Below are 12,618 nucleotides of genomic sequence, written 5' to 3'. Positions count from 1 at the left end.
CTGACTAAATAGTCTTACACATTATGCACTCACATTTTTATATTGCTACATATCCTAAATTTAACATATCATTTATTATTTTATTACGGCAGACGTATATATATATCTGCACATGTTAGTGGAGGCACATACACTTCTCATCCTTATTGTTCAACATATTGTTCAGCCATTTACATTTAACATGGAGCAGCTCTTTGGAGCATGACGCCAGGAGATAGAGAGATTTTTCTCTCTTCTGTCTTTTCGGTTGTCCCCGCCGCTATATCCGTCACCTCCGGGCTGTAGTGGATGGAATTACTTTCCCTGCTTACAGTTCGGACGAGTGGGAGATATGACTGTTCTATTGGCCACAGGAGAGCATGTGACTTCCTTTGTTGCCACATGACTCTCAGGCTTCTAGTGATTGAGACGTGATTCATCTCCCGAGATCATGTGACTATGTCAGCAGATATGTCACGTGATCATTTCCCTGTTGTTCTTCCTGTTTACTGCACAGATCCAATAAGGATCGTGCAGTATGCAATACGATTGGCCATGCTAGGAATGATGCGATCATGTGACCCACACTTCCGGGCTGTAGTGGATGGAATTACCTTCCCTGCTTACAGTCCGGACGAGTGGGAGATATAAGACTGTTCTATTGGCCACAGGAGAGCATGTGACTTCCTTTGTTGCCACATGACTCTCAGGCTTCTAGTGATTGAGACGTGATTCGTCTCTCGAGATCATGTGACTATGTCAGCAGACATGTCATGTGATCATTTCCCTGTGGTTCTTCCTGTTTACTACACAGATCCAATAAGAAGGATCGTGCAGTATGCAATACAATTGGCCATGCTAGGAATGATGCGGTCATGTGACCCACAGGGGGCTTTCATTAATAACCTGCATAATGTTTCCCGGGATACCCACATTTACAATCTGGATTTAGGCATTATGTATATGCTTTGACAAATGTACTAATGCATTGTAGAACTCTCTGAGTGGGCACAGATGATTACAGCACTGCGGAAATCATGATCATTTGGGTTCTCTCCCTATCATCTTGATTGTTATTATCTTTATTCTTATTAATTCCCCATTGGTCAAGGGATACGTTCCTTCCCCATTAGTGGGTGGCCTCATTGGACAGTCCCAGGCAGTCAGCTGATTCCTCTTTGGCCTATCAGGAGTCGATTTGTCACATGACTCCATTGCTGGCGTTTGATTGGCCATATGATTGGCATAGTTTTTATATAAATTTGTACAGTGTAGGAGAGGAGTTTGATGCCCCTGTTGAAGTCCATGTGGACAAAACGCGTCGGTGAGCCTTACTCTTTCCTACACTTGATTTTATTGTTTTACACGTGATCACGTTTTTATATCGTTTGTTGATTATTGGTTATATCCAATAAAATACGTCATTTGATCTGCACTATCGGCATCCTATCTTTTTGGGAACCATCCATGCTCTGGAGACTTGTTTGTGGCGGAGAATTCCCCCTTGGGCTACTGAACGGACAGTCGTGACGTGGACCATAGAGGATAGATCCCCCTCGAGATCCGGGATTTCCAGGACCAACAATCGTCCAACCATCGTCCATTAAGGATCTCAGAGCCTGTTTGATTCGGTGTCACCGGCATCCGAATCCACTCCTGCTGGTAAGCGTATTCCATCTATTCACTTCCCATGATCGTACAACTCGTGATATACAAGAGAAGATTTCTACATCAGTCCAACATTCATATTTAGCCTATGTTTGGGACTCTCTTGTATCAGATTCATAGCCATACATTGGGACTTTACTATATCCCGTCTAATATTCAATTTTTTGGTATTATGCTTCATGTGTTTCAGCTATGTATATATTGGTAATGGTCACCATGTCTGATGTGCCTTTTACCATTGGTTATCATTTTTAGCGCTGCATTTCACTTTTACATATATTACATTCCAACAAGGACTTCTCTGTAAGCATACGAGGATATAAATAGAAAATACATAACAATGAATATGTGATACTCAGTGTCACTAAAGGAAAAATCAGAAATACAGTAACATTGGAATGTCCATACATTGTTAATAATGGTGTATATATAACGGTAGTTGTAAGTTCTACGCCGTTTCGGGACCTTATAGCCACTCATCAGGAGCATAACCGTATTATTCACCTACGAGTAGGGAGAATAGCAATATTTAGAATAAGTTTGAAGGACAAGTGGGCAAATGTAAAACATAAAATTCCACATTCTGTCACAAAGACCATGGACTTACAATTGCGTCCGTGCGAAGGCGGCGCAGCCCTGAATGCAGAGCCCGCCCACAGTGCCAGGGTCCGAAGCTGAGGGGGCGTATCCAGGCAGCAAACCCGGCACCGAGAAACCCCCAGATTGGGTCAAAGTGTGAATACAAATTGAAAAGTGACGGGGGTGAGCTCAAAGAGAGGGGGAAAATAACCTGAAAAGCAAAAACACAAGGTGGATGGGTGAGAATAGTGTGAAAAGATAAAAGAGGGGTAGAGCGGTGAAAGTGGATTAGAGTGAGAAGAGTGAAAGAAAAGAGGAAGAGAAAAATGAAAAAGTGAAATAAGAAGGTTTAGAAAAAAAGAGAGTGGAATAAGTGAGAGACGACCAGGATAGTCCAAAGGGAGACCAGGAAAAGGGGATAGTGGAGCAAGAGAAATATAGTAAGTGAATGAAAAGGGGTGAAGAGAGACCAACCTGCAGGGGTAGGAGTATGGGCATGGTTGCCATAGTGTGTAATGAGAGACACCTCACTGGGAGAAGCCAAAGCGGGGAGTGCCGCCGCAGAGTCGCCCCCAATGTCATGCAGCCAGCAAACCAAAGGGGGACCGGGAGGCGCCGCAACCCCGCCAGCCAAACACCAAACTGTCCGACCGCAAGCGTCATACCGACCCCACCAAGCGCTGGAGAAGGAAATACACGCTGCTGCTACAAAGGCGTCACAAGGACGCTGTACAGCCGGTGCGGGAGGCATGACGTCGACACGCAATGGGGGAGGCCCCGCCCGCCTCACGTCACAACAAGGCGGAGGGGGGATCCCCAGTGCGCGTCGCAGCTCCGGAATAGGCAGAAAGGGCAGACAGCGGCCAGAACCAACAGCGCACGGACACAACTGCAAAAGTTGAATTAACAAGGGGCAAAAACACCTATGAAAATATCCTAATGATTGACTCTATATAGGAACAATCAAAGTATATAATTGGAAAATTCTGGATAGACATAACCTAAATGAGTTAATAGAGAATGAATGTAAAAATTAAATGATATAATACTTGAAAGTGCGACCGTGTGCCTCCATCCCTAATTATTTGATTAGAAGGAGAGAAATCTGCAATGTTGGGACTTTAAATGAGGATAGTGGGGCCGTTCATAACCCCTCCTCCATCCCGGTTCAATATTAGAAACTAAAAAAGAGAGCAGAGCAGATGCGGGACTTTAAATGAGGCACACAGGAGCAGAGGTCTAGTTAGAGTAAAGTATCAATTATTTTTTATTAAAATAATACATGAATTCATAAGTTTACATTTATAGGCACATAGCTCAATAATTATAGTTTATATTCAATCATATATTACATTCCAAAAGGACTTCTCTGTTGTAAGCATACGAGGATAAAAATATAAAAAATACAGAACAATGAATATGTGATACTCAGTGTCACTAAAGGAAAACTGGCAAAATCAGAAATACAGTAACATTGGAACATCCATACATTGCTAATAATAGTGTATATATAACGGTAGTTGTAAGCTCTACGCCGTTTTGGGACCTTATAGCCACTCATCAGGAGCATAACCATATTATTCACCTACGAGTAGGGAGAATAGCAATATTTAGAATAAGTTTGAAGGACAAGTGGGCAAATGTAAAACCTAAAATTCCACATTCTTCCACAAAGACCATGGACTTACAATTGCGTCCGTGCGAAGGCGGCGCAGCCCTGAATGCAGAGCCCGCCTACAGTGCCAGGGTCCGAAGCTGAGGGGGCGTATCCAGGCAGCAAACCCGGCACTGAGAAACCCCCAGATTGGGTCAAAGTGTGAATACAAATTGAAAAGTGACGGGGGTGAGCTCAAAGAGAGGGGGAAAATAACCTGAAAAGCAAAAACACAAGGTGGATGGGTGAGAATAGTGTGAAAAGATAAAAGGGGGGTAGAGCGGGGAAAGTGGATTAGAGTGAGAAGAGTGAAAGAAAGAGGAAGAGAAAAATGAAAAAGTGAAATAAGAAGGTTTAGAAAAAAAAGAGAGAGTGGAATAAGTAAGAGACGACCAGGATAGTCCAAAGGGAGACCAGGAAAAGGGGATAGTGGAGCAAGAGAAATATAGTAAGTGAAAGAAAAGGGGTCGGTATGACGCTCGCGGTCAGCCAGTTTGTGTTTGGCTGGCGGGGTCGCGGCGCCTCCCGGTCCCCCTTTGGTTTGCTGGCTGCATGACGTTGGGAGTGACTCTGCGGCGGCACTCCCCTCTTGGGCTTCTCCCAGTGAGGTGTCTCTCATTACACACTATGGCAACCATGCCCATACGCCTACCCCTGCAGGTTGGTCTCTCTTCACCCCTATTCTTTCACTTACTATATTTCTCTTGCTCCACTATCCCCTGTTCCTGGTCTCCCTTTGGACTATCCTGGTCGTCTCTCACTTATTCCAATCTCTTTTTTTCTAAACCTTATTTCACTTTTTCATTTTTCTCTTCCTCTTTCTTTCACTCTTATCCACTTTCACCGCTCTACCCCCCTTTTATCTTTTCACACTATTCTCACCCATCCACCTTGTGTTTTTGCTTTTCAGGTTATTTTCCCCCTCTTTTTGAGCTCACCCCCGTCACTTTTCAATTTGTATTCACACTTTGACCCAATCTGGGGGTTTCTCGGTGCCGGGTTTGCTGCCTGGATACACCCCCTTAGCTTCGGACCCTGGCACTGTGGGCGGGCTCTGCATTCAGGGCTGCGCCGCCTTCGCACGGACGCAATTGTAAGTCCATGGTCTTTGTGGAAGAATGTGGAATTTTAGGTTTTACATTTGCCCACTTGTCCTTCAAACTTATTCTAAATATTGCTATTTTCCCTACTCGTAGGTGAATAATATGGTTATGCTCCTGATGAGTGGCTATAAGGTCCCGAAACGGTGTAGAGCTTACAACTACCGTTATATATACACTATTATTAGCAATGTATGGACGTTCCAATGTTACTGTATTTCTGATTTTGCCATTTTCCTTTAGTGACACTGAGTATCACATATTCATTGTTATGTATTTTCTATTTATATCCTCGTATGCTTACAGAGAAGTCCTTGTTGGAATGTAATATATGATTGAATATAAATTATAATTATTGAGCTATGTGCCTATAAATGTAAACTTATGAATTCATGTATTATTTTAATAAAAAATAATTGATACTTTACTCTAGCTAGACCTCTGCTCCCGTGTGCCTCATTTAAAGTCCCGCATCTGCTCTGCTCTTTTTTTTAGTTTCTAATGTATGTTCCTTCCTGGTTATGGGAGATTTTAATGCTACGTCACCTGATCTAGATAGACCTACCCCCTCCAAATATTATTCTACAAATCTCTCTGCCTGGGCTTAGGCGGCGGGTCTCACGGAGATTTGGAGGTGGACACCCCCCCCCCCCCCGATACTAGGTCTTACTCCTGTTTCTCAGCCTCATAAAACTACATCCCGCATCAATTTAGCCTTTTCCAATCCCTCACTTCTTGCAGATGTAATTGAGGCGTCATACTTGCCAAGTGGCCTATCTGATCATTGCCCTCTATCAATTGTGCTTCGTTCCCCTGACTCTTGTAACGCAGCACTGTGGCAGTTAGGTTCACAGTGGGTCTCCCATCCAGACCTTGCAGACAAAATTCTGCCTTTATTGACTGAATTTTGGAAGCATAATACGGGGTCCTCCTCTCCGGAAACAACCTTGGATGCCTTTAAGGCTTACATGAGGGGACAATATATTTCTTCCATTGCTGCTATCAAAAAGGAACAGCTGGCCACAACTCTGTCTCTGCAACAGTTGGTAACTGACCGCACCTTGAATTATAATACAGACCCTACCACAGTTTTGATTGACTGATGGCTGCTCAAAGAGACTTGCAACTTCACCTGACGGCGGTCACCAGACTTGATGTGTATCATAATCAGTATGTCTTCGAGCAGGGAGATGGAAACGGCCGCTTATTAGGCATGATGGCCCAGCACGACCGACCACTCACACTCATATCTGAAATTACTAGCCCTAATGGTGAGACTGTGACCTCTCCTTCAGACATCCTAAACACTTTCCAGGGGCTTTATGAGACATTATATGCCTCTGCCTTCCAATTTTTGGCCGAGTGCTTTGCATGAGCTGTTAGATCCCTTGGCGCTCGGTTGGCTCTCGGACGGGGAGCGGGAGGTGCCGGTGCAGCCATTTACGGCCTTGGAGGTCCTTAATGCAAACCATTTTTTTCCCTCTGGAAAGGCACTGGGCCCAGATGGTCACCCAATAGATTTTTATAGGGCACATGGTGAAATCTTGGCACCACTCTTGGCCTCCCTCTACATTCAATGTTTAACAGATGGAGAATTACCCGCATCTATGTATCATGCTTACTTGACCCTCATACATATATCCCCTATGGATCCTAAATCCTGCCTTTCCTACAGGCCCATTGCTCTGTTGAACAATGATTTTGAAATCCTCACAAAACTTCTTGCCCTTAGACTATATCCAATGCTATCCTCTGTGATAGATTCAGACCAAACAGTTTCATGCCTCGTAGAGCCACAGATGTCAATCTCCGTAGATTGTACACCAACATACATGCTCAACACCTCAACACAGGCTCGCGAACGGTGGCCTCTCTGGACATAGAGAAGGCTTTTGATACCTTTTTATGGGAAACACTGCACAAAATGGGGTTGCCTATGGTCTTTATAAAATGGCTCCAGGTGATTTATAGTTGCCCCACTTCCTCGATACGCTTGGCTGGTGGTGTATCTCTCCCTCTTAGGCTGTACAGGGGAACTAGGCAGGCCTGCCCTCTCTCCCCGGCTTTGTTTGCCTAGGCCATTGAACCAGTGGCTGTGGCTTTACACACCTCTCCACTTATCAGGGGTCTTCGCATTGGCTTGCTGGAGGAAAGGGTCGCCCTGTATGCGGATGATATGCTGCTCTCCTACTGATGCAGGTTTTTCGTTACAGGGGGCCCTACAAGTTTTAGACTCCTTCGCTACTTTCACAGCACTTAAGGTTAACTGGTCCAAATCTCTATTATTTCCGATTGACCAGGCAGCAAAGACAACAACCCCCCCCCCCCCCCAGATACCTCTTTACAGTGGGTGGACACCTTCAAATATTTGGGAGTCACAATTTCTTCCCAGGCCTCGGACTTCCTCTCCCTAAATGTAGTCCCAGTTTTACTCGAGGTTAAGGCCAAACTAAAAGCATGGGAGAATCTACCCTTGTCCCTGTGGGGACGGGTCAATCTGATTAAAATAAAAAATTATCCCCAAGCTCACATACTTATTTCGGCATTCTCCACAATGGTTACCCAAGTCCTTCTTTACAAAAAAAAAAAAAAAAAACACTTAACCAAATTTTCTCATCCTTTCTTTGGGGCCCCAAGCCACCCAGATATAAGCTGAGCACCTTGATGCAGCCGTGTATGCAGGGTGGTATGGCATTTCCCGATTGCTTTAAATATTTTTTGGCTACCCAATTAGTGACTGTAGCCTGTAGTAGGTAGTTGATTCCCGATTTGTTCAACTCATCCACAATGCTAGAGGCTGCGGTGGTCGGGTTGCTGGAGGCAATTAAATTCTTGGCCTACAGAGGACCACGAGCCCCTTATGACCTGACCCCTTCCATGCTTACCACCCTGCGGGCTTGGAGGGCGGAGCTGGCTGTCGAGGGCTATTAAAAAAAAACCCAAAAAAAACAGAGGTCTCCCCCAACGCACCAATTTGGCTGAATCCCAACCTTTTGCACATTTACAAGATGTCTGACCCATATGCTTGGACCAAATACGGTATTAAATGAATCTTGCAAATAGTATCACACCAGTCCTTAGTCCCCTTATCTCAACTTTCCTCTGCATATAATGTCCCTATCTATTATCATTTTTGCTATTTGCAACTTGCTCATGCCTTTGCTGTACAATTTCCACGTTCCTCCTACATGGTTGTTCAGTCGGGACTGGAACGAACGCTCTGAACGGAGTGTGGCAAGAAGCCAACTTCGCACCTATATTCTCATTTAATGTTTGCATCACTGCCGCCACTAGAGGGGCTTTGGATTCACTGGCAACGTGACATTCCTGCACTGGATAATGATGACTGGAATGATGTTTGGGATTTCCCTTTCAGGTCTTTAGTCTCAATACGCAACAGACTTGTGCAATTTAAAATTGTACATAGAGCATACTTCACGCCTCATAGGCTCCATATGATGAACGCAGATATATTGCGCTGGCATGTTGGCGGTGCTTCGCCCGGAGATTTTTTTGCACATCTTTTGGTACTGTCCCAGGGTCAGGAAGTCCTGGGAAGAGGTTCTGGTTCTGATAGATCTGGTCACCTCAACCTCGATTCAGCCATCAATGGAAGTATTTATTGGGGATGATAGATAATATAGTATCAACGGTTGCCAAGAGAACACTGATAAGGCTGCTCCTTTTTTATGCCAGGAAAAAATAGGATTTTTATAACAGCTTACCTGTAAAATCCTTTTCTTGGAGTACATCACGGGACGCAGAGCCATAGTAGTTACTATGTGGGTTATAGGCCACCGTTAGGGTGTGCTAGTGTCCATCACCTAAGACAGGAAGTTCACTCCCTATATAACGCCTCCCACTACTGGGAGTACCTCAGTTTTTTTTGCCAGTGTCTTAGGTGTTGGTCCTGAGTAAAGATGTGCTAGGCTGAGCTCCACTGGAATATTCCTTTGCTGGGGCAACCTGTGCAACCGGATCCATTCAAAGTGTCTTTTCAGGCCAGCCTTGTGGCGGAAGAAACGAGGTTTAGCCCGTAACGCTTCTCTTTTTAGAGAGTTGGACCCTGGGATCCAGTGCTTTCGTTTTTTCAGCCATAAAGCTTCCCGGCGGGGTGCTTTACGGGTCCAGGGGAGTGGAACCCCCGAGAAAAAGGGACCCCGGTCCCTGAAGGTTTTTTAACGGAGCCCACCGTGAGGGGTGAAGATTGGGTCTGTTGGTTTTACCACAGAATCCCTGCTGCGGCATAAGGTAAGTGGAGATGCCTAAGGAATTTTAAATTTTCTTATGGATTGTCTCCTTTAAAAGTAAATGTTGTCATGTTGTCAAGTCACCACTGGGGGCTGTTTAGAGCACATACCTTGCTTGTGCTTTCCATAGATCGCTCTGTCAGCAGAAGTTGCAGGCTTTCTCCGGCTAACCAGTCCCAGGCCTCCGGTAAGTTTTGGGGGGGGGGGGGGATTCCAAAAACCCCCCACCTGGACAGAAGCTCTCCCGGATAGGTAGGGGGAAGCCCAGAACGATCAGCGGATGCCGCTCCAGTCTTCCACTGCCTCTGTATGGCAGTTTGTCATCTGCTCTCCTCCAGGCCAACACACACGGGCCCGCGCTCGTGCGGGAAAATGCTCTTTTGAAAAGAGATGGGGCGCAGTGGGAAGACGGAGGGGGTGTGGCTTTGGCGTGGCATTAGCGTGCAGAATGTCTAGCGCGGGAGTGCATTTTAAAAAAGCTTCATTGTGCTGACTGCAGCTGTCAGAGGGGCACAAGAGCAAGAGGGGGGCATGTAAGTGGTGACACAGGCATTCCCTTGGCACATTTACTGAGCATTAATAGCAGAGGCAGTTGCTGGACTATTTGCTCAAGCATTTCACAAGGATTTCTTCTGGTAGTGCCTCTGCATTTGTGCAGCGGGCTATGGTCAGAAGGGGAGGTAGAAACACCCCAAAAAAAGGGTCTCCCTCAAGCTCTAAGAAGCTTAGTCTCACCTCTACAATGGCATCCTCCCCTGAGAGATCTGGGGTGGCTGGTCAGTGTGAGCTATCGGGGCCGTCAAATGTTGCAACTGTTTCCAACACTGCAGCCCCTGTCTATATTACTGAAGAGGTTTTTTCCTCAGCTATGATAGGATTGAAAGAAAGATTAGCGGCTTTAAACGCATCTTCCCAGAATGGGACAAAATGTGTCAACGGTTGCCAGGAGAACACAGATAAGGCTGCTCCTTTTTTATGCCAGGAAAAAATAGGATTTTTATAACAGCTTACCGGTAAAATCCTTTTCCTGGAGTACATCACGGGACACAGAGCCATAGTAGTTACTATGTGGGTTATAGGCCACTGTTAGGTGATGGACACTGGCACACCCTAAGACAGGAAGTTCACTCCCTATATGACCCTTCCCACTACTGGGAGTACCTATGTTTTTGTAGCAAGGCAATATACGTGTATTAAAAGAGGGGAGGGACCTCTGTGTCCCGTGATGTACTCCAAGAAAAGGATTTTACAGGTAAGCTGCTATAAAATTCCTATTTTCGTTATCGAACATCACAGGACACAGAGCCATAGTAGTTACTATGTGGGATGTCCCAGAGCAATGCCAACTGAGGGGAGGGAGACAACAAAAGTAGGGCACCATGAGACCAGAGAACTTATACTGCTGCCTGCAGCACACTGCGCCCAAAGGCGATATCCTCATGCCTTTTTACATCCACCTGATAGAATCTGGTAAATGTATGGACTGAAGACCAAGTTGCGGCCTTGCAGATTTGAGCCATGGAGGCTTGGTGATGCACGGCCCACAAAGCACTAACAGTCCTGGTGGAGTGCGCTTTGATTTGAGAGGGTGGAATCTTCCTCTTCAAACCATAAGCTTGAACAAATTACTTGCCAAATCCATTTAGAAATAGTAGATTTCAATGCTGCCTGTCCTCTTTTAGGACCTTCAGGCAACACAAACAAAACATCCGTTTTTCGAATCTGAGCAGTCGCCTTAAAGCAGACTTTGACTGCTCTCACCACATCAAGAGAACGTAGTGACTTTTCTTCCAGGTTCTGGAAAAAACAAAAGGTAGAACAATATCCTGGTTTAGATGAAAACCTGATACTACCTTCGGTAGAAAGTTAGGATGAGGACGCAATACTACTCTATCCTTGTGAATAATTAACCACTAAGCCACCGCCCACCGTCATATGACGGCTGGACGAGGCTTCTATTGTTCTGGGAGGACGTCATATGACGTCCTCGCCTTCCGAGCCACTAGGGGGCGCGCGCTGCGTCGCTCGGGACCCGGTGCGCGTGCCCGGCGGCTGCGATGTCCGCCGGGCACCCGCGATTGCCGGGTAACAGAGCAGGAGCGTGGATCTGTGCATGTAAACACAGATCCACGTCCTGTCAGAGAGGAGAGGAGACCGATGGCGTGTCCCTTGTACATAGGGACAGCGATCGGTCACCTCCCCCAGTCAGTCCCCTCCCCCCACAGTTAGAATCACCTCCTTAGGTAATACATTAACCCCTCGAGCGCCCCCTAGTGTTAACCCCTTCCCTGCCAGTCACATTTACACAGTAATCAATGCAATTTTATAGCATTGATCGCTGTATAAATATGAATGGTCCCAAAAATGTGTCAAAAGTGTCCGATATGTCCGCCGCAATATCGCAGTCACAATAAAAATTGCAGATCGCCGCCATTACTAGTAAAAAATAAATAAATAATAAAAATGCTATAAATCTATCCCCTATTTTGTAGACGCTATAACTTTTGCGCAAACCAATCAATATACGCTTAGCGCAATTTTTTTTTACCAAAAATATGTAGAAGAATACGTATCGGCCTAAACTGAGGAAAAAATTTGTTAAAAAATTGGATATTTATTATAGCAAAAAGTAAAAAATATTGTGTTTTTTCAAAATTGTCCCTCTTCTTTTGTTTATAGCGCAATAAATAAAAACCGCAGAGGTGATCAAATACCACCAAAAGAAAGCTCTATTTGTGGGGAATGAATGATAAAAATGATAAAAATTTCATTAGGGTACAGTGTAACATGACCGCGCAATTGTCATTCAAAGTGCGACAGCGCTGAAAACTGAAAAATGGCTTGGGCAGGAAGGGGGTGAAAGTGCCCTGTATTGAGGTGGTTAAACATGGTTCTTTACAAGAAAGAGCAGCCAACTCTGATACCCTTCTTGCAGAAGATATGGCTACCAGAAAAACTAGTTTCCTTGTCAAAAGTCAAGTCCCAAGGGTTCAGGGGTGACCTGACCGGTGGATTAAGCCGCGTTACCAGCTGTATAAAAACTACAGACCAAAGAATGTGAAGCAAGTGGTCGTTGAAACAATACCGATTAGGCCAAGACCTGGCGTTTGATAGTACTCAAGGCCAGCTTAATTTCTAACCCAATCTGCAGAATGTCAAGAATTCTACCTATGACATACTTTCTGGGATGCCAACCCCTGGATTCAGACCAGGAAACATATGCCTTCCAGACTCTATAATATATGATTCTAGAGGCTTCCTTGCATTAATTAAAGGTAGATGCCACTGAACCTGAAAGCCCACGCTTCTTCAGAATGTGGGTCTCAATAGCCAAACCATTAAATTTAGCGTTTGTAAGGAAGGCTGGAATACCGGACCTTGCGAGAGT

The 12,618-nt window shown here is 45.2% G+C and overlaps 1 protein-coding gene across 1 annotated transcript in view; it reads right to left on the bottom strand.

The window, feature by feature from the left end:
* Nucleotides 1–1,907: 1,907 nt before the first annotated feature.
* SETD9 (SET domain containing 9) overlaps nt 1,908–12,618 on the bottom strand; it is a 95,612-nt gene continuing 84,901 nt past the window's right edge. Inside the window, exon 6 of the mRNA XM_073622955.1 lies at nt 1,908–2,151. Coding sequence (XP_073479056.1) covers nt 2,148–2,151 — 4 coding nt within the window. The 3' untranslated portion in view covers nt 1,908–2,147. The remainder of the gene's footprint in view (nt 2,152–12,618) is intronic.

This window comes from Aquarana catesbeiana, linkage group LG01 (assembly GCF_042186555.1).
Source record: "Aquarana catesbeiana isolate 2022-GZ linkage group LG01, ASM4218655v1, whole genome shotgun sequence".
Classification (NCBI taxonomy): Eukaryota; Metazoa; Chordata; class Amphibia; order Anura; family Ranidae; genus Aquarana; species Aquarana catesbeiana.
The sequence above is the reverse complement of the archived record's forward strand: the minus strand, read 5'-3'. Positions and strand labels throughout refer to the sequence as shown.